This window comes from Colletes gigas, unplaced genomic scaffold (assembly GCF_013123115.1).
Source record: "Colletes gigas isolate AHSC1104 unplaced genomic scaffold, ASM1312311v1 Colletes_gigas_Sc00009, whole genome shotgun sequence".
Lineage (NCBI taxonomy): Eukaryota > Metazoa > Arthropoda > Insecta > Hymenoptera > Colletidae > Colletes > Colletes gigas.
In genome coordinates, this window is record NW_025106638.1 from 4,304,481 (window position 1) to 4,325,844 (window position 21,364).

The 21,364-nt window shown below is 36.5% G+C and overlaps 4 protein-coding genes across 4 annotated transcripts; 2 read left to right on the forward strand and 2 right to left on the reverse strand.

Annotated features, from left to right (window-relative positions):
- Positions 1–688: 688 nt before the first annotated feature.
- Positions 689–8,975, reverse strand: LOC122397432 (IQ and AAA domain-containing protein 1-like). Its single transcript, XM_043396585.1, has 9 exons — positions 8,830–8,975; positions 8,513–8,665; positions 8,001–8,149; positions 6,473–6,745; positions 5,677–5,978; positions 4,764–5,281; positions 3,719–4,058; positions 3,393–3,641; positions 689–1,129 (listed from the first exon to the last, which is right to left on the reverse strand). The coding sequence occupies exons 1-9, from the start codon at positions 8,973–8,975 to the stop codon at positions 689–691; spliced, it is 2,571 nt and encodes an 856-aa protein (XP_043252520.1).
- Positions 8,976–9,493: 518 nt separating this feature from the next.
- Positions 9,494–15,065, forward strand: LOC122397376 (leucine-rich repeat-containing protein 15-like). The gene is made up of 4 exons (XM_043396504.1): positions 9,494–9,885; positions 11,462–11,776; positions 13,100–13,432; positions 13,695–15,065. Exons 1-4 carry the CDS (start codon positions 9,514–9,516, stop codon positions 15,063–15,065), a joined length of 2,391 nt encoding a protein of 796 aa, XP_043252439.1. The 5' UTR covers positions 9,494–9,513.
- A 2,081-nt stretch (positions 15,066–17,146) lies between these two features.
- On the forward strand, positions 17,147–18,437 carry LOC122397390 (adenine phosphoribosyltransferase). The gene is made up of 5 exons (XM_043396527.1): positions 17,147–17,305; positions 17,449–17,571; positions 17,707–17,938; positions 18,013–18,091; positions 18,159–18,437. The coding sequence occupies exons 2-5, from the start codon at positions 17,489–17,491 to the stop codon at positions 18,296–18,298; spliced, it is 534 nt and encodes a 177-aa protein (XP_043252462.1). The 5' UTR covers positions 17,147–17,305; positions 17,449–17,488; the 3' UTR covers positions 18,299–18,437.
- Positions 18,438–18,590: 153 nt separating this feature from the next.
- On the reverse strand, positions 18,591–21,243 carry LOC122397433 (TBC1 domain family member 31). The gene is made up of 4 exons (XM_043396586.1): positions 19,858–21,243; positions 19,290–19,759; positions 18,950–19,179; positions 18,591–18,871 (listed from the first exon to the last, which is right to left on the reverse strand). Exons 1-4 carry the CDS (start codon positions 21,241–21,243, stop codon positions 18,591–18,593), a joined length of 2,367 nt encoding a protein of 788 aa, XP_043252521.1.
- Positions 21,244–21,364: the final 121 nt, after the last annotated feature.

Genomic DNA, 21,364 nt, shown 5'->3' on the forward strand with positions numbered 1-21,364 from the left:
CACCTAGATCGATGCACCCACAACTGAAATCATAATTTATTAATAAATTCATCGAAGAGGTGGGTTTCGTTCTTAGCTTTATTTCAGAATTTAGTTACATCTTGCCATGAAACACGTCTATGAATTATTTGAGGAACGAAGTTTTCGAAGTCGCGTATTCCTAGGAATAACCAATACCAACAACGATCCATCTAAACGTATAAACTTTTTTCACCGATGTTCCTCGCTATGTCTGCCTCCTCTTTTTCGACGATCGTTTTTAGCATCCTACGAAGAACGAAAACCAGTTTTACGTCCGGACACGGACGTTGGCGAGTCGTAATACGAAAGAAAGAAAAAATCGCTCAATCGATGATCGTGCTTCTTCCAAAGACGTTTCTCCCGTACAAAATCGCTGTCTTCGAACGACGTGCACGCGCATCCACGTGTTTACCTTCGTTCGAATTTATTCGACGGATAGGAATATGAACATTCGAGCGAACGTGTAATATTTTCATTGCGTCAAAGTCCTCGTTAATAGCGCCACAGCCTTGTCTCTTAATGCTCCTACGTCCCACGTTTTACCTGGCAAGTTTCTATCGGTTCCATTCTCCTTTCAGTGAAGGGTTCTCGCCAGATGGAGAACAATCTGCATTAAAAAAAAATTGCAGAAAATACGCCTTTTTATCGTTTCGCAATCCCCAAATGTTCAACGTTTTCTCAGCTTTTGCGTTCTGGCTCTCGTTTGCTCGATCCTCAGCATCGCGATTCTTCTTCGATTCAGCGGAATTCGAGTCTCAAATTTCACGAACTGTCCCAGCGACTTCTTCGAAGCACCCGCGTATTTCCACACTTCTTCCATGATTTCCGGCAGGGTCAATGGGTCGAACCTCAGCCTGATCCTTCGTCGAATATTCAGAATGTTCTCAATTGCGTTTCTGATGAACTCCAACGGAATGCCCTCGGACATTTTAGCCAGGCTGGAGATGTCGATATCGCGATGAACCCCGTGGTACTTCATCAGCAGATCTTTGTAAAACATGTACAACGTGTTGTAGTCCGTGAGAGGAATCATTATGAACTTGTCGTGGATCCTGATGAAGGGTCTTGTTGCTTTATATGGCTCCGAGGAGGTCGTGAGAAATAGGATCTGAAAAGTATCGCGTTCCGATGTATCGTAAGCGTTGTGGCAAAAATTCATCGAGCACTCTTTCGTGAGCAATTAGCGAAAGGAGCATAATTCCAGATGTTTCGTTTTGAGCACAGTCAACGATATCAATCGCGTAATCAGAAAAATTATGATCTCACTGTAAATTTAGTAAAAGCCCTAAAAGAAAGAGTTAACAAATCGAAAATATAAGAGTTTCCAAGTATGCATATGATTTTGAAATTTGTAAAAGGATTCTGAAAGTAAATTTGTTTCCAACAAATGCTCCATAAGTACTTTTACTTTTTTTTATTATTCTTTGGATGTGACTAGATTTTTCGTTGTTTCACAGATCTGATAATTGTATTTAATTTCTTGATGATGGAATATCTACGCCAACGAGTAAGAGTATCTGCCAGAATCATCGATAATCTAAAATCCTACGTTAATTCGGTACCCGCCTACGCTTCGATCGTTCAGTAGGAGTTTCAGTTTCATTGATGACCAGGTTCGAACGATCGGAACGTTTGGGAAAGAGAAAGGGGGGGGGGGGTAGGGGAACTCGACTGGCTTTATTGAATTGGTTCATTCATATCGGAGACAGAGTCGAAACAGGAATACCGAGAATTTCATAAAGTGGGCGCTACCAGATCACCAACTTTAACATTCCTTGCCACTTTAGGTGAGGCACTGCAAGTCTTTTCAATTGCGACACCACGCACTTTCCTCTCAAACGTCGAGCAACAAAACGAAAGAAATATATCGCATTAAGATGTACACCGCCACTCGAAAGCGTCAGTGTACACGTTAACGAACAATAACACGTTAATAATACGACCTCATTCTTCCCGATTAATTTCCCAAAGCATCGGCGTTCTCTGTTTTCTATATTATGTATCAGGATCGCCAAAAATTTCGTACGGTTCCAAACGTGCAAATAAGCAATTTACTAATAATTTACTATTAATTTAAAACTTTTATAGCAGGAAATATTTTCATTCGATAATAAATTTTACTGCCTAAATTATAATCTATTCCCATCTTTCAGATAGCTTCATAGTATTCATAAAAAGCTAAACAAGCGCTACTTTTGACCTCTTAAAAATCGAAGTTTTGCTCAGAGAATTTCACAGAAAGCAAATTTGAAATAAAAGAAAATTTTTAACACGTTTAATGCCACGTTAATTTTACATGGATTGCTTGTGGCGCTAATATGAATTTTTTATCGTACGATACATATTATATTTAATAAGTTGAGACATATAATCGTGTTTAAAGAATTTATCTTAGTGGAGGTCACCGGTGACCACCGTTGAAATGCATTTCTTCAATTTCGCGCGCTTATTTTCTGCGATTATCGGTTGCCTCGGATTGTTTATTCGAGTTATTAACTGTTTCGCTAGTTTATTATTTTCGAGTAGGTCCAACAATCAGGTAAGACCGTCTATTTTACTCTTGTACGCTACATAAATGTTTACACTTAGTGTCTTCTATTTAATTATTAAAGTTAATATGAATTCATGCGACAATAGTAAAAGTTTGCTGAAAAAAAACCACGTCATGGGTTTAAAAAAATGCTGGGAACTGTGCGAAGATTTTGTAAGATATATCATAAAAAAAAATTGAAATAGAACTGGTACTTGTATAAATAAAATCATTTTTATATGTTTTATACTGCGTCAATTTCTAGACACCATTGTGGTAACAATGGTAGTATTTAAAAATTTATAAATATTGACATTTATTCTAATTGTGAATTTTTACTAATGTTTACGTTTATTATATATAACGTATTATTATAAATTTTTATATAAAAAAAACAAAATTATTAAATAATAGTTTTTAAATAAATAATAAAAATTACATAAATAAATGAATATATATCTAATTAAAATTTTTTGTGTGCCCCCCATGACGCTACCGCGGAAAGTACTGGTCACCGGTGACCCTCGTGGCATTAAACGCATTGAAAAACGACTTTTGATTCATTTTTAAGTGACACTCTGCGTAAATTTTACATTTTGTACAGGTTTGAGTTTCTTTCGTACCTTTTTAAAAATATAACAGCATATTACGTCGAAAATGCTCCATTTGGACGTTAATTTGTAAAATTGTGCCAAAATTATAAAAAAAATCCGATCGTCAAGCTTTCTCGTGACAATATACAATTAAATGTTAATTTGAAGATTTTAGTTTGAAGATAAGTATCGCCAAAATCCGTACGAAATATTTGACCAACCCAATACATAATTTCGCATAAAATCACCTGATCGCCGCGCTTGATGCTCTTTACCAGCCTCAAATAATACCGCGCAAATCGTTTTGGCTTATAGTGCCTCTCCTCCGGAGGTACTTTCTTCCACCAAGGTTTTTCACCATTATCGATGAAAATCACAGAGGGTGCATATTCCCGGGCCACTTTCGAGATCATGTTGATCAACTTCTGTTCGTTTCTTCGTCCAACGTACTTGTCTACCAGCACGGTTGGCGTCATGTCAAACAATAATGCGCCGACCTGCATGAAATTAAGCCGCGAAGGCTCATTAGGAGATACAGGGGTGTTCGTTAAATGGAATTACGTGAAATAATTACTTCGGAGCAAATTGCGTTCACCAGAAAGCTCTTTCCATATCGCGCGAGGCCGCAAATGCAAACTGACCGTATCAAGGGTGCGATCTGATGAATCTCTTTCGTGCTGAGGGGGAGCACGCAATTCTCCATGACCACTTGTCTGATCTCACCCAACCGATGCTTGTAGTCCCGAAACTCGCGGTCCGCCTCGTAGTTCTGATACGAGAGATCTCCCACCCAGTCGTTCAGAGATGTAAACGGATAGTTTCTAATAATATTGGCCCGCGCCAATTCGTTGAAAACATCTTCCACGGGGACGCCGTCCAGCGCATTCTTCTTTCTCTTCTTCTTCCGACCTCGTCTCTTGCCACCTACGCTGCAAGAAATTCCCGTAAAGTCACTTATATTTTGATGTATTTTTAACAAATATTGCTCCTTACTTATCTGTGATTTTGTTTGCTTACGAGGGAACGAGGCCTAACTATCCGACCTCGATTTTAACAGGTGTTTACAAGGTGATAGTGCATATGTTCCTAATGATGTTCTTTGATAAGATGGTTTGTGTTTTAGTTTGAACGATATGTTAAATGATCTCATGTTTGCTTTTGCAATTTTTATGCATAAAATTCTCGAACTACTTTATCTATGTAGTTTGATATTAGTGGAAGTTATGAGTGTCATGCAAGTCTGCTATTTTCTGTTCAGTATGAGTCTGAAACATTTATTTTGCAATGGTTTTTCGTTGATTGGACCAGCTGAACACCAAACATACAGCATCAGTATTGGTCTCAGGGTAGCTTTGTATATCAATTTTTTGTTTCTTACCATGAGTGAGTATATTTTCTTTAGGTCTGAGTATTATTATTCATTTCTCAGTGCTTGTGTCATGTAGTTTTCCTATGTTCGTTTAGAATCTAAGTAAAGCCCAAGGTATATCATGTTTCTTACCGGTGACGTCTTTGTGTTTTATTGTGTTTTTGCTTTTCACTAAAGATTATGACCTCTGTTTTATAGTCATAGTACTTTTCTAGGCTATTTATGTGTATTTGACTCCACGTCGGGCAACTTACCCTTCTGTTTCGGTACATCGAGGTGTCTACCATCGGTTCTATAGTCTTTCCTTAACGCCTGGTTCAACGTTTGTAGTTCGAGCCTCATCAATTCGTCGACTACTTTTCTCATCTCCAATTGAAGCTCGTAACAAAGATCGTTTGTGATCAGCTCACCGTAGATCTTCAACAGTGAGTCGTCCGATTCGTCGCGAAAGCTCCAGTTGCTAATGAAATCCTGATTAGCGGTATCGAGAAGGTTAAACGCCTCTGTGGCAGACATCCAAGGTACCCTTTTCCTCTTCTCGTCCGCTTTCTTTTTCGCTGGTTGCTCTTTGTCGCCTTTCTTCGCCGTTTTCTCTATCAGATACTCCTGGGGCGTTTGCGATTGTCCAGTAGCGATCAAAATGCTACCACCTAAATTTGCTGCTGGATAGACGCCAAAGTGACCTGTCTCGTTGTACCAGATTATGAACCATTCTCGAATCTCTTCCGTGATGTCCCTTATTAAGCCGGGTCCTCTGATCTCCCACAACTTTTCAAATAGTAATTGTCTTTAAAAAATATGCGATTAACTAATTGGACTAGATGATTTTGGTATACACTACGCGATACTTGATCAAACGCAGTAATATGTCCTATGTTTTTACGAATAGTACAGCGCGATGTATAATTATAGCATCGCCTAAATTTTTCAATGTTTTAGACTTTTCAGTAAGACCGCAAAAATATCAATTATACGAGCTCAAATATTACGATAAAGAACGAACTTTAGAAAAGTTCTGAGAGTAATATAATCGAGATATGTTTTGATTCGTTAATACTCCATTATTAGTTTAAAAAAATTCATCATTAAATAACATTTACTCGTAGAAACATAGGATATATTACTCCGTCGCTTAAATTATAGACTATACAGTAGAGAATTACTCTTGCTCGTTCATCCTTGGTTGCCTTTTCGATTCGAGCAGCAAACGGTGGCATCATTTCCAGCTTCTTTTGAAAATTTTCTTTATCTTTTACAAACACTTTATCGCATTTCCAGCTGGGTGTCGTCATGCCTAATAATTCCTCCATACATGCGATTCTTTCCTTCCTCATCTTCTTCGCGACGTGCCTCTTCCAGGCTCTCTGTATCGTTTTAGCAGCGTTTTCGAACGTAGATCTCTTCAACTTTCTTGGCACTATTTCCCCAGTCTCTAGTTTCCTCTTATACTCGTTCATCCTTTGCACTACGACATTCACATACAATATCGATGAAGACGCTTCTATGGTGCTTTGGAGCATTCCTTGGAAATATAAAACTGTTTCCAATCCCTTTTACGTTTCATCCCAGATCGCTGGAGTCGTTAGTAAACCTTTATCTAACGCGTCTTTAATTTGTAAAACTCTATTGTCAAATTTACAAGTTATAAAACAAATGTTATCAACAGTAGTTCAGACCTACTAGACCTCGAAACGTCAAAGGAGATAGAAACTAGTTTTGTGCCTTCAAGATATACTCAAAATGGCAACCAGATAGCGCAATCTAAAGTAACTTCTCATTTGTTGATTTTAGAAAATAAACATCTAACATAATTACATATGTCGAATGTTTAATTTTGTACATAAAAGGAAATGTTTAATATTCGTTGCACTATGTAGTTTTCTTCGCTCAATTATCGAGTATCGACGAATGAGAAATTATTTTAGACGTCCCTGTGCTTGATTCAATTGAAGCTTTTACATTTAGTCGCAGTGGAACGACCGATTCTCGCTCTTTCGTGCGTTTGTATCAGCAGTATTGCATTGCGCATAGTTTGCTCGGCAGCGATACGAGCTTCCCGAGCTGCGACTTGCTCTGGTGTTTCTTGAAGAATTGCCGGAATTTCGTCAATCTTGCTTTCCACTTTGGCCCTCCGTCTTCGCAGTCTCGGTATGCTTCCTTTGGATTTCTCAGACTCGATGATACTTTCGGCGTCGCTTGATACGGACAATTGCTCGCTCGGCTCTTCTGTCGCTGTTATTAGAAGAGATTCGAGTCATTCTGACGAGTGAAACAGTGTTTAAAACGAATGAAAAGGAGAAGAATTTTGGCGGATTGGAGGGCAAGGAGAATGGGGTGATGTTCTCAAACTCGTTGTCAGTGCTGATGATACTGAGAACAATCAAGGAGGGGGGCTACGGGAAAAAGGAGGTAAACCAGTGGATGGTGAAGATAGTGGATGTAGTATGGGGGTCAACGAGGAGAAAGAGGGTGTTGGTGTGGATACTCAGTCATGTAGGGATCGAGGGGAATGAGATGGCGGATAGGGTGGCGAAGAGGTGTGCACAGGGGCCTCCGGACACGGGGATGAAGGTGCCCAATTGAGGAGGTGTTGGAACAAAGGAAAAAGGATGGGTGGGAGAAGTTCAGGGAGGAGATGGAAAAGAAGGGGAGGGAAAAAGGCAGGGAGTATTTTAGGACATTTTGGGTCAGTGGTAAGAGGGAGAGGTTTAAGCCGTGGTTTGAAAAGTTAAGAGGGGTGAATAGGGGAGTGATTAGGATAGTCTCCGGGCTAAGGGCAAATCATTATAATCTGAGAGGGTCATTGGCGAGGAAAGGGATGATTAGGGACGGAAGGTGAGAGTGTGGGCAAGGGGGAGGAGAATGTGGAGCATGTAATGTTTCAGTGTGGTTTGTATAACCTGGAGAGAGAGGAGATTCGAGGGAGGTTGAGGAAGGAAATGGCGAAGGTAGGGGAAGACGTGGTAGGGTTGTTGGCGATGAATAGGACCAGGGTATATAGGGCAATGAAGGGTTTTTTTGATAAGATAGGGAAGGATTTGTGAAGAAAGAGAAGAAGATGGATGGAGGAGTTGGGTCGCGATAGGAGGGGAAAGTTAGGAGGGAGAGGAGGATGTTCCTAATGGGGTAGTGATAATTAGTAATTAAGAGTAGAGATTAAGTAGTGTTATTTTAGTTTTAGTTTCTTTTGTAATAGGTTAAGGTTAACTTTAATTTTAGTTGTAAGCGACTGCTGGAGGCGGGGTTAGGGTTGCGGGAGAGTTAAGAGGGGGAAAAGGAGAAGATGAGGGGAGGAGAAGGAGTTAAAAGAGTAGAAAGGAGGGGAATAGCTGGAGTAAGGAACAGGAGACAGGTGGAAGTAGGAAATAGAGGATTTAAAAAGTAGATGATAAATGGTGTTATTACAAAGTCGATAGTGCTAGTATCGCACCCAAAAAATATAGAATAGAATAAAGAAAATTTAAATGTCGTTTATAAATTGAACGACGTTTCAGTAACTTGCGTTTGTGTGCATTTTCTATTAGCTCTTCGATGCGTTTTCTGCGCTGTTGCACCACGTCTTTGCCAGCCGCAGACACAGAGATTTCCACGTCGTCGGGCACGTACTTCAATTGATTCATGAAGTTGTCGGGCCACCTGAGCAGTGTTTTATACACGATATAATAACAATATATTAATACACAACATGAAATAATAAAAATATGTCACTGTTTGATGAGTCTTCCTTTACAAAACATGCACAATTGAACTTCAATATCAATATTATGAAACTGTAAGCGACTGACTTTTTTTAATGGAACTAAAATACTGAAAAAGTTGAAAATGTGGATGTAATGGACATTTTTCCTTTCAAAAATATCTAATATCTTGTCATTCTCCATTCTCCTTATCAAAAGGAATATCCAACGAACAGACTAATACATTTTAATATTTGTTTTATAGGGCTACGCTAAGTTGCAACGTAATAATCCCGTGAGGCTTTAGCGTTGTAAATAGTACTGGTAATCCGTGAAGTTCAGATTAACAATCCGTCGTTTGTATTCGAGCATTCGACCGACAGCACAGTCCAGAACTCGTTTTATCAAGGCCCGTTTCTGCGTCTGTACCATTTGATCGTGACAAACTATGAGCCTCTTCACCAGATTAAGATACCTACCAAGATATCGGAGATCAATATATGCAGAGAAAATATTTTAAACAGTAAACACTTTAAAATTCAAACAAAATAATATTTTGAATATTATTTTAAAGAATCTTTAAAATAAATAATATATTTTATTTACTATTTACAAATTAAAATGGTATTTTAATTGTACCTAAGATACGTCGGGAGCATTATTTCCAAACCCATTTCCTTTATTCTTGTTTGTACCGTCTGTTGTACTCTTCGATCGAGCTCCAATAACTTGTCCAGGTCGTTTCTCGTGATGAGCCATAGTTCGTTGTAATAAGCTTCTGACATTAATTTCAAATAGTTTGTCTAACGATTCTTACGCTGTAGGATTATCAGCTGTTCGTACGAGAAGAGAACTGATAAATTTTAAAATGATTCAAGGGCCGAAAATTTGGGTTATTTGAGGTGATAATAGTAAAGTGACAGAATGAAAAACTTGGGAACAGGGCAGTGTTCAGTCGATAGTCTGTTCTTCGTTTCGTTTTTAACACATTGACAACCGTATTAACTGTATTTAAATTATGAAAAATATACATATTTAAAATCGCTTATGCTGTCTTCTGTGGACCATTTTAGTTTCTCGAATTTAAGAAAGATCTAATTCAAAGTTTTCTTTAACTCCATCATGGAATGTTAATTTCGGTCCTGGACAGTCAACAGGAGAGTCAGAGACGGTTGAACGGTGTTTATCTGAAAAAGTATTCAAGTATATTGATTTTACGTGAATACAAAGTACTTCATAAAACGTGATCATAATTTCTAAGTGAAATTCAGGAAATAAAGATAATACAGGCGGCTCGTGTAAATGTTTATCCTGATTTAAACAATGTATTTCAGGATGCTGTGGACGTCCCGATGTTCGCTGATCCTGTTGCTCACAACGCTGGCGTCGTGCATGGACACAACGGAGGATGACCTCGCGGAAGACGAGACGACGTCCAACGTGATTTCCACAATCGTCTCGACCATGACGTCGTACACGACGCTATCCAGCTTGAACATAGCCGGGGAGACGACGGTGAATTCGTCAAACGTTGCAAAAAGTCCGGACGAGGAAAATGATAAAGACTCGTCCCACGCGTTCTCGCCTTCGCCTGACACCGTTTGGGAGTGTCCAAATATTACAAAACCGGGCATCGAATGTTCTTGCGATTTTCCTCACACGTTGAGATGCACCGGCGACAGAACAACGCTGCAGGTAATTTCTACGCAGGAAATTGTTACTGAAAAATACCGAAACGTACACATTAAATCCATGATTTCGTTCAACTACGTTATTCTTAATTTAAATAAGACAAGTCTCTAAAATATATTCTGATTTGAGTTGGCCAATCTCTACCATCGAGTTTGTGATTGCACGAGTGGCTAAACTCTATCGATCATGATACTTTTGGCGCTACCAACACGCAAGTTCGTCCCAGCCTCTTATTATTTTACCATCCTATCGAGGTCAGTGATTTTTTAGCCACCAGCCAGGTAGGCGTGGGTGAATAGACCGCCGATGAACTACAAGTCGTACGTATTATACAGGGGACCATTGTACCAGACCCCTCTTTCTCCTTGTCTCGTGCGTACGCCCGTTGCTTTGCGTTGAATGACCCGTTATCAATTATTCCAACAACCCGTCTCGCAATACCATCGCGAATCAAACGATTCTCGTTACGCAATTCGAGATGACTAATTAAACCTGGTGTGGGTATTAAAGCTAACAACGAAAGATTCGTTAACATCATATTACATCTATTAAGGATTCTTAAGGAATCTTCACATCGTGGGGTTTATGATACGGACGCGACTTCTCCGCTATTTTCTAGGATCAGGCCTTCGAGATATTTTTACTTGGCAAATTACGTTACGGTCATTAACACGTTGACTACCACGTCACCCACATATGGGTGACACGACTTTTCACTAAGGAGTTAAAAAAATTAATTCTCAAGCTTAAATGTCAAAGAAAATAAAGGTAGGTAGGGCCCTTGAATTTTAACGAGTCTGTGAAAATAAATTCATTAACAAATGATGGGTATGCTAGTTTCCAGTTGTCTATAAACAAAATTTAATTTCCCTTGTAATTTGAGGAGTTTGGTCTGGCAGTCAACGTGTTAAGGAAACTCCAAACTCCACACAGGACTTGGAATCCTTGGAATCCTTGCCTCAATAGCGATTGAGCGCTCATCTGCAGACCATCGGGGTCTTTGGGGACTTTGGCTCTCCCCAAATGTTTAAACAAAGGCAACGTTCTCACTCTTGCATGGTGTACTTGGACACTGGACAGTTCCATGATGCAAAAAGCAGGAAACACCCTGCCAAGGTGACGTCTTTGAGGATTGACTTGACCAATCCTCCCACCGGTTAGCGCTGAGCGTTTTCGTCACCTTGGTAGAGGAAGCTGAGCTTAGGTTAAGGATAGCATCAAGTTCTCGGATTAGATTCGTTTTTGGTCGAGCCTTACAAACTCGACTAGACTCCTCCACAAGACGTTTCATACTCTTGTATAACATAAAGAGCAACGGGCTTCAGTTATCGATATTTTCCCAAACACCAGTTTAGGTGGTCCTTCGAGCACAAAGAAAGAGAACACAGTACGGAGCTGTGTAATACGTGTGGTACGCGCAGTACATAGCACGTGGGCATAGTACTTCGCGGCCGAAACAACATCATAAATCTAAACATTCGAATACTTTAAATACTCGTAGTAAATAATAGCATGTATCAGTTTCAACTGATCTCTACCCAGAAACTAATTATTAAAGCCAGTGTGTTCTCTTCTGCAGATTATCAGAAATCATCTGAGATTTAGTCGTCCAGGAACAATCTCTCTTCTCGATGTAACCGTGACGGGGATCTCCGTACTACCAGCGCGTTTCCTCGAAGACGTAGCCCTGCATGGGCTGGTTATTTCCAGCGGAGAATTGAGAAGCGTTCACGATAATGCTTTCGCTGGTTTGGCTAGTCCTCTTCAAGCTCTGGGACTTCCGAACAATCTCTTGGACTCCGTCCCGACGATTGCTCTGTCGCGCCTCGTTGGGCTGGAGCAGTTGGATCTGTCTCAGAATAAACTGCAAACTTTAGAAGCTGATTCCCTCAAGGTAAATATACTTACAATTATGTACCTGTTTCAACCAAATAGGTGTCTTCGTTGAATTCAACTTCCTCTTCTTTTCGACGAATTAGAATTCTTTCAGACAGAAAAAAATAATCTTCCTATTTATATGTCTATGAATTTATACATATACAGGGTGTTCGGCCACTCCTGAGAAAAATTTTGATGGAAGATTTTAGAGGCCAAAATAAAACGAAAATGAGGAATACCAATTTGTTGATCGAGGCTTCGTTAAAAAGTTATTAACGTTTAAAGTTTCATCCGTAGAACGGCAATCTGCGAAAATAATTTTTTTACAATGATTTGAAATTTTTCAATTTCGACGAAAAATCTGTCCAATTATTGAATTTTTGTCTCGAAAGTGGATAGGATTTCGGGGGTATGTCTATTGACCAAAAATGATTATAATCGACCCCCGCAACTGAAAATAATTTTTTTAGAAAGATTTGAAATTTTTTAATTTCGACGAAAAATTTGTTCAATTGTTGAATTTTTTTCTCGAAAATGCGTAGGAATTCGAAGATATGTCTATTGACCAAAAATGATTGTAATTGACCCCCGCAACCGAAAATAATTTTTTTAGAACGATTTGAAATTTTTTAATTTCGACGAAAAATTTGTCCACTTTTTGAATTTTTTTCTCGAAAATGCGTAGGAATTCGAAGATATGTCTATTGACCAAAAATGATTACAATCGACCCCCGCAACTGAACATATTTTTTTTAGAACGATTTGAAATTTTTTAATTTCGACGAAAAATTTGTCCACTTTTTGAATTTTTTTCTCGAAAATGCGTAGGAATTCGAAGATATGTCTATTGACCAAAAATGATTATAATCGACCCCCGCAACTGAAAATAATTTGTTTAGAAAGATTTGAAATTTTTTAATTTCGACGAAAAATTTGTTCAATTGTTGAATTTTTTTCTCGAAAATGCGTAGGAATTCGAAGATATGTCTATTGACCAAAAATGATTGTAATTGACCCCCGCAACTGAACATAATTTTTTTAGAACGATTTAAAACTTTTTTTTTGTCGAAAAATTTGTCCACTTATTGAATTTTTTTCTCGAAAGTGGATAGGATTTCAAGGGTATGTCTATTGACCAAAACTGATTGTAATTGACCCCCGCAACCGAAAATAATTTTTCTAAAACGATTTGAAATGTTTTAACAACATTTTAACGAGACCTCAATCAAGAAATTAATATTCTTGATTTTCGTCTTATTTTGGCCTCTAGAATCTCCTATTAAAATTTTTCCCAAGGATGGCCGAGCAGCCTGTATATCCCAGTTTAAACATTTCGCAGGGTTTGTCGAACCTGACGTACTTGGACCTGTGCGACAATTTATTGTCGCAATTGTCTCCGCAAGCGTTCGCCGCTTTGCCCGGATTGCGTTCGTTGAGGATGCACGGGAATCTTTTGAGCGTCTCAGCGTTGTCGGCGCTCAGAGGTCTCAAGAGATTGGAAGAACTGGACCTGTCCAATAACTTGTTACTAGGCCCGATGGGCCCGAATCTTCTTCCTCAAATGCCACGGCTGCGGATCCTAACAGTGTCTGAAAACAAGCTGGTAAACATTCAGCAGGGGGCGCTAGTGGGATTGAAGAACTTGTCATATCTGAGCTTAAGTCACAATCAGGTAATGCAATTTTCAAGTGCCTAAATACGCTTCTTTTACTCGCAAAATTATTTAGATAAGCACATAAAAAAGAATACTTTTAGTTAATATCTTCAATTTACTTATATCAGTATTCTTTTAAGTATGAAAATTTACATTGTTGAGCCTTTTGAATCTTTTGTCCAGATCCAAATTTAATTTGAATAGATAGATGCTCAGGAATAGCGTATTCGTAATATTAAATAGACACAAACCACCCATTAAAAAGTATTTCTATTTCCAGATCGACGTTCTGGAGGATCATTCGTTCAAATACTTATCAACACTTACCAGACTTGATTTAGCGAACAACCGCATAGTCGCGGTGTCCAGTTCGTCTCTGGCGCATTTAGACAAATTAACCACGTTGGATCTGACGCACAATTTCTTGCGATCCCTGACCGCCGATCTGGTGGTGCCATTGAAAAGTCTTCAAGATCTACGACTGGACGACAATGACATCACAATGGTAGCCAACGACGTGCCAACGTCAAAGTTACGTTTAAAGAGGCTCTCCCTGGCCGACAATCCTCTGAACTGCGACTGTACCCTACTGGAGTTCGCTAATTGGCTAAGCAATTCCACTTTGAACGAAGAGGACAAATCGTCGGCGATCTGCGCTACACCGCCTGCGTTGGAGAACGGCATATTGACACAGGTCTCCCCTGGCAGTCTGCTTTGCGGGGAACCAACACCACCAATCACGACCAAAGAACCTCTGACCAGTGTTCAACTGACATTGAAAAACTACCACTACGACAAATCAACCGGTGTCAGTCTTTTGTGGCATGTGGAGATGTGCGCAGAGCAGTACACTTGCGACAGATTGATCGTTTACGAAACCGTAAGCGACAGTGAAATGCGAACGGAGTCCAGTTCCCTGCATTGCGATTCCCGCACGATGGAAGACCCCTGCTCGTTACCAGTGATCATACCAGCATCGGTGGATTTGAAATTGGGCCACAAATATCGTTACTGCGTGATACTCCTGATACCGACCAATTATGACGACGTTTCATTGGGCCTGGGATGCACCGACGTGATCACCCTCAAGGAGACTAAACGAGAATTGCAGCAGGATCAAGAGACCATCGCGATAAAGCCCTCTGAGACCAAAATAACTGGCGTGCACGCGAACGTATCCAATCAGGGCTTCTTGCACGTCGACGTAAGCTTATCATCCTTGAAGAAGTCAAGTTTGCTCGAGTGTAAGCTATCCGTCGTGGTATTCGACGCTGAATCCGCAGTGCATAAGCAGAAACTCAACTGTAGTTTAACATTCGTAACATTGGAGGTAATATTGCCAGGTCGTTACAAGGTCTGCGCCAGTCTCGACGAAGTCACCGAAGAAGATGTTATCTCGAATTTCGTGAATAATCGGGATAGGCTCCGTTGCGTCGAAGTGCAGGGGTTCAAGCAGAACACAGAGATAATCGTCTTGGCGATTATTGGAGCAGGTTGTGCCCTTTTAATCGCGCTGGTGGTACTTGGCCGTAGCGTCGTGAAGAAGGTGAGACATCCCAGGATACAGACGCAATGCTTTCTACCCGCTCAGGAGTTCGAGATAACTCATAAAGCACATTATATCAAGTTGCTGGCTACGACGAAAGTCTGATCCCTCGCCGGCAGGCTAATTAACGTCTCAAGTTTTATTTAATAGATTGTAGAAACTTTTTAACCTATATGTCAATAACCAAGCACCAAGGTACCGTCTTTCAATGTTCTTGTTGTAATATCACAAAATCACCTTGAATCTTCACTTTTTGGATACTTCTACATTTATTTGCGTTTTCAATAATGCATCTGAAAAATGCAATTGTAGACTTTTTTAAATAGAATAGATACCCCGGTTATTTATAACAGTGAGTATTTTGGTTATTGGCATAAGAGTTAAAGAATGTATACAGGAGTCTTTCTAGAAACAGGACACCTAATAATCTCTTATTTTTTACAATATGGAAATACAATTTCCACTTTCAAGAGACAATTTATACAAGAGATTCAAGTAAAGTAACCATCACCCACTGTTTATGTTTATATAGGACTAGCTACACATTTGAGTTCAAGATAGAAATTGCTTCCTAATTGAGCTTTTAAGCAAATTGACAATATCGATGTTGTCACTTGAAATTGGAAATTACTAAATATTCCAGACACGATTCGAATGGTTTGAAAAGACAAACACGGTACAATAAAAAATTTGTTCAGTGTACTGTTTCAAGCGGAATACTGTAGATATTTTTCTCAGTAAAAGTAATTTTTTTCTTTCTAAGACTGCGAGGTTCTATAAGATGTCGTCGTGTCAGCATTGTAAATAGTACAACTTACTCTTGTTGATTATTTAAAGTTTTTGAAATCAAATAATTTCCTCGATAAGAGTAAAGGGTGTCGTATCTGATTCTATTGAACAAGATCGTTCCCATGAGCTACTAGTCACAAAGCCGATAATTCCAAATAGAATGATAAATATCAGTAAATCGTAAGAATCCATAAGAGATCGAGAGAACAAAAACGAGATGTAATTAAATTGATTTAAGATAATCGCTATGAAAATCATGTTCTACGTATATGGAATTATTTGTGAAAAGTTAATGAACGTGACACAGATAGATTTATATTATAGTAATCTGTTATTGTTTTGAGGCAGGTACTCAGTTCCTGCACTGCCGTCGTAATCTATTAAGTAAATAATATATGACAAAAAGAACAGTTGTACTAATATTTTACAAACATCAACCAATCACATACAAACTGGATTCAACAGTAGAATAATCTTCAAGTGAAAATAAAAAATTAAATTTTAGTGACAATTAATATTCGCACATCCCTGATATATCGTTACTATTTAACATTATAGAGAGTCATATTTATAAAATATTTTAAATTTTAGTTAATGTATAAAGTTAAAATTTTACATAGAATAATACAACACTAACATATTAAAAACTTAGCTTATATATTTTTACACTTTTCGTAAAATCTATGTAAATTCGTCGTAATTTATCAAAGTATTTGTAGAGTTGTAAATATCTTTAATAAGTCTTAAGGAACAGAATTCTGTTATAATTTTCTTTTCTATTACATCTGCTTTAATGAATATTGTTTTTTATAATATATTACTAACTTTGTAATACGTTATTTTATGTAAATAGTTTTTTTAATCTCTGCATATAAGAATATGCTTGTAACTGTAATGTAAAATATTACATAATGCTGATTATTACAAGTTCTATTGCATGGTCTAAGTGAATGTCCTATTAAACAAATTCCTTGTATTCCTTTATCACCTGATCCTTTTTGAAATTTCTACGAATATAAAATTACATTGAAATTCATTCAGTTATTTAGATTCGATAGTATTAATAATATAGATACATGAACGTACGTCTATAAGCATAGTAAACAAAAAATTCATTTTTTTTAATAGAATATAATATTAATAAAATATATTTATTTTATAATCTATAGTATACGATCGATAGAAATACTTTAATGTTAATCATGCAAATGTATAATGTGTAAATATATTAACATTCGAAGTCGAATTTCAGCTGTTACAAGAGCAAGAAGGAAAAGCTCGCACTCGCCTTCTTTCTCGATTTCCCGAAGTTGTTCGAAGTATCGAGCTCACGTAATAAATATGCGCCAAGCAATTATGTTATCAAAAAACTATAAGCACGATAACAAGATTGGTACTATAACCCCAATGAATTATTTTATTACGAAACGAAATAATACGATAAAATCATCGACTGAATTTTACAGCGTCCTTTTATCTGCTTCATCGTAGCCTGATCTGATACTGTCACACGTCACACTGCTCAATTATACCAAATCTGGTCACACTGTACTTAGGTATACATGTGTACTAACGCCTGTTTTTTGGAATCAAAACTTTGATATTTACACAAATTTTACATGTTTTTTACCATTTTTGCATTCTAACGGTGTGCATTATAATATTGAAATTAATTTATTACTTTTATTTTCAACCATAGTACAACCATCATCGGTATTTGAGATTTTCAGTTATTCAGAATGGACAAAATCGAAAAAATTAATTTGTTGCGGAATACAATTAAAAGTTATCCAGATTTTCCTATACCCGGTGTTGTATTTCGGTGAGTATTATGTCAAATTTATATTACATTGATTACTTTGATCGCGGATGATTAACCTCAAAACATTCCCAAGGTCATTTTTAAAAATAGATGTTACAGTTGTATCATTACGTTTCAAGAATCACTTATTTTCAGAGATATATTCAACGTATTCCATAACATAAGAGCATTGCGTGCAATGAAAGATTTGATAGTAGAGCATACTTTATTTCTTGAAGTTGATTTGGTTGTAGGTCTTGATTCAAGAGGTTTCCTCCTTGGACCTATGATCTGTATAGAATTGGGGAAACCTTTTGTACCTATTAGGAAAAAAGGAAAACTTCCAGGAAAGGTTACACAAAAAGATTTTACTCTTGAATATGGACAGGTCAGAATTATAACTTATAACATTCCACTGTTAATATCATTTTTGTTATTACTTAAAAAAATTCCTTTAAATAGGAGACATTTGAAATACAAACTGATTGCATAAAAAAAGGCTCACGAGTGCTTATCGTAGATGATTTACTAGCGACAGGAGGTAAGATAAAAGTAACGACGGAAGTTTTCCCAGTTTTATGACATATGTTTTAACTATACAAATATAGGTTCTATGGCTGCTGCAATAGAATTAATAAAATCAACTGGAGCTAAAGTGATTGAATGTTTGGTAGTAATTGAATTAAATGCATTAAAGGGAAGAGAAAAACTTAATGTCCCTGTTCATTCGTTCGTTCAATATGATTGATTTCTACTTTAAAGCAATGTGTATAGGGCAATTGTAAATTTAAGAACGTAAACATCATAAGCTGTATAATATCATCATTGTTTATACAGAAACAAAGTAAATTGTAAATTGTAAATGTAAATTTAAGAACGTAAACATCATAAGCTGTATAATATCATCATTGTTTATACAGAAACAAAGTAAATTAATATTTTTAATCTTATATATAAAAATGATTTATTATATTAATAAATTGTAGATATTGTATACAAATTTTATAATAAATTTCTACAAGTTAAGAATGTTTTGTACATTAATTTTCTGCTCTTGATTTCTGAGATCGTAACGAATTCAAGAGACTTTGCACTTCATATTCTAATTCGTCTACATCTCGCTGGAGTTTTTCGTAATGTTTTGATTTGTTATTTCTATAATCTACAACATCCTCGTCACTTGAAACATTTATATCTAATTCTGGAAGATTATAAAATTGATCACAAACATGCTTACACGTTTCCAGTGTTTTCGCCGTATCTGTTGTTCTGAATTTCCAATCTATATCTGATAATTGTTCTTTGATACATTTTTGTACTTCTAAAAAGTATATAATAATTTAAGCCTTCATAATTAATTTACTGTCATAATGCTTTCATTGCCTGAATAAAATTTTACCACTTAATCTTGTTTGGTGAATCTGATCCATAAAAGCTTCCGCTTCGTGTTTCAGTCTTTTTGCTTCTGCAATTTCCATAACTTTATAGTTATGTTTACGCATAATTTGTTCTTTTTCTTTTAACTTCTCCAATTCCAAAATAGAAATGTCATCAGTTAAAAATTTTGGAAAATCATGCAACATGAATGGTGGATATGGTCCTTTTAAAGGCAATGTTATTAATTCATTTCTAAAAAATAAGAGTAATTTTTATACAATATATGAGACAGTTTTAGAATGTTCTTATTTGTTATCAGTTATTAATTATTGAATATTTATTATAATCCATAATTGTTTTACCTGAGATAGCGATTAGGATGTATTCTTAATGGTATATCATTATCAAGTTGTTGAGCAACTTTTAATAATTCCTTCGCAGTAATATGACCTTGACTAGTAAAATATCGTTTAAACTTTTCTGGCGAATGTAATGAAGAAATTATGATTTCACGAGAACAAATACTATAAGCAACAACACTTATTAACAAAAGTGAAGGCCTTTTATAAGATATTAAGTTGTCCCAAAAAATTAACCATTCAGGACCAGATAAGACTTCGCTCATGGCAGTTTTTAAAAGTGGCCATGCATATTCACTGGATGTTACTCCTCGTTCACAAAAAATATTTAACAAAGATGGATCTGTATACAGGAGAATATTTTCTATTATACCTAACACATTTAGAGGCGGTAGAGGGTGATATTCAAACCACTTTTGACAATAATTTAATAATATGCTTAGCATGAGTTCAAAACCGAGTAAAGGATCCTTCTGTAATAAAAATAAAAAAATTGTTATAAAAAATAAAGCTTCATTATTCTTCAAATGCTATTCTTTAGTTCATTATGATAAATCAATAACCTTATTACCTGAAAGACCATAAGAAATGGAAAAACTAAACTTGGTAAAAATGAACATTGGCTTAATAAAGGACACCACTGTATTAAACAATTTATTATCGTCATCAACAATGTTCTCTTACTTCGATCTGCCAATGGATAGTTTTTGAGAAGTTCTGAAGTAAAATTTGCATTTGTTGCCTTGTTAGCCAAAGCATTGTATCCATTTCTATTGCCTCGCAATTTTAAAATAGTTGACCATATTAATACACGATATGCTTCAGGATATTCACCAAACTCTTTCAAAATGGGTATTAATCTTTCTGTACGCAATTCTTGTTCCATAAGTTGCTTAACACATTGTAAATGATCACATTTTCCATGTGCTTGTGGTCTGCACGATTTCTTTATTTTTGATAAGGTTTTACATTTCTGTGAAAATAAGTTTTCTGCGATTATTAATTTTAAGTGCCCTTCTTGTTCTATATAAGCTATATATCTGCCAGTAGGAGAAACTGCAATTTTCCTTATAGGCTTGACTGCTTGTAAAGTATGAATAATACAAGACTGATTCAGATCAAAAAAGTGAAGAGTGGAACTTGGTGAAATGCATATTAATACATTATTTGCTCCACCATCTAAAGGTAATGGCACAAGTAATAATTGCTTTGGTCCAACAAAGTTATCTGGTAAATCCAAAATCTTCAATAAATTCCAATCGCATGTGTTTAGAATAACAACTTTATTTTGAGCATTAGATAAAATCATTGCTCTTCCATTTTGTGTAAAAACAAAGTCTTTAATATTTCGCACTCCAAATGTTTTTGTATCAATTTTCACATCGTCTTCCAATCGATCAAAGTTCCAGGTTTGTAAATTATCATTACAATATAATACAACAATATGTCCTAAATTCGAAAAACTCGCTTTCTTTATTACAACGTTCTTTGTGCTAACTCTTAATTGTTGAGCTTTACTACAAGAATTTAAACACCATATTATAACTTCTTTGCATGAACTAGTTAAACAATAATTTTTATAAAAAGAAACATGTACAGGTGGTAATTTGTGAGCAATCAACAAATAGAGTTGGGTAATATTTACATTTATTTTTAAAATCTTTATATTGCCTGTAGTAAGACCCACTAATATCTCAAATTTATTTATCGGATTAAATGTTATAAATGTTGGTTGCCCAATATTTCCTAATTTTTGGTAAGATGGAGAACTATTTGATATGTCAATATAATATAAATATCCAGCTGAATCAGTTGTAACAAGATGTTCCTCGGAGCAATCAAATGCTACATGTGTAAAATTAACTTTCAAGGAACACTGTGTTCTCTTAGTTATTTCTGGTTCAAGTTCGAAAATGTCATTAACTTTCTTCAAATTCTGCCATTTCTTCTTATACATTATATATCGACTTATATACAACAAACAAGCCAAGTTTATTCCAAGATTTCTGTCATATTCTTTACTATTAAAGTATTAATATAAATTAAATCTAGGTTATGTTTACATTAACAAATGTCAA

Excerpts from the sequence above, each read along its gene's own strand:
- LOC122397432 (XM_043396585.1), bottom strand. The coding sequence starts at position 8,975 with ATGTCAGAAGCTTATTACAACGAACTATGGCTCATCACGAGAAACGAC. Across the intron at positions 8,666-8,829 it reads ATGCTCCCGACGTATCTTAG|GTATCTTAATCTGGTGAAGA; the intron begins GTACAATTAAAA and ends ATATCTTGGTAG. Across the intron at positions 1,130-3,392 it reads GCATCAAGCGCGGCGATCAG|ATCCTATTTCTCACGACCTC; the intron begins GTGATTTTATGC and ends GATACTTTTCAG.
- LOC122397376 (XM_043396504.1), top strand. The coding sequence starts at position 9,514 with ATGTATTTCAGGATGCTGTGGACGTCCCGATGTTCGCTGATCCTGTTG. Across the intron at positions 9,886-11,461 it reads GCGACAGAACAACGCTGCAG|ATTATCAGAAATCATCTGAG; the intron begins GTAATTTCTACG and ends TCTCTTCTGCAG. Across the intron at positions 13,433-13,694 it reads TGAGCTTAAGTCACAATCAG|ATCGACGTTCTGGAGGATCA; the intron begins GTAATGCAATTT and ends TTCTATTTCCAG.
- LOC122397390 (XM_043396527.1), top strand. The coding sequence starts at position 17,489 with ATGGACAAAATCGAAAAAATTAATTTGTTGCGGAATACAATTAAAAGT. Across the intron at positions 17,572-17,706 it reads ATACCCGGTGTTGTATTTCG|AGATATATTCAACGTATTCC; the intron begins GTGAGTATTATG and ends ACTTATTTTCAG. Across the intron at positions 18,092-18,158 it reads TGATTTACTAGCGACAGGAG|GTTCTATGGCTGCTGCAATA; the intron begins GTAAGATAAAAG and ends ATACAAATATAG.
- LOC122397433 (XM_043396586.1), bottom strand. The coding sequence starts at position 21,243 with ATGTATAAGAAGAAATGGCAGAATTTGAAGAAAGTTAATGACATTTTC. Across the intron at positions 19,180-19,289 it reads CATCCTAATCGCTATCTCAG|AAATGAATTAATAACATTGC; the intron begins GTAAAACAATTA and ends CTTATTTTTTAG. Across the intron at positions 18,872-18,949 it reads TCACCAAACAAGATTAAGTG|AAGTACAAAAATGTATCAAA; the intron begins GTAAAATTTTAT and ends TATACTTTTTAG.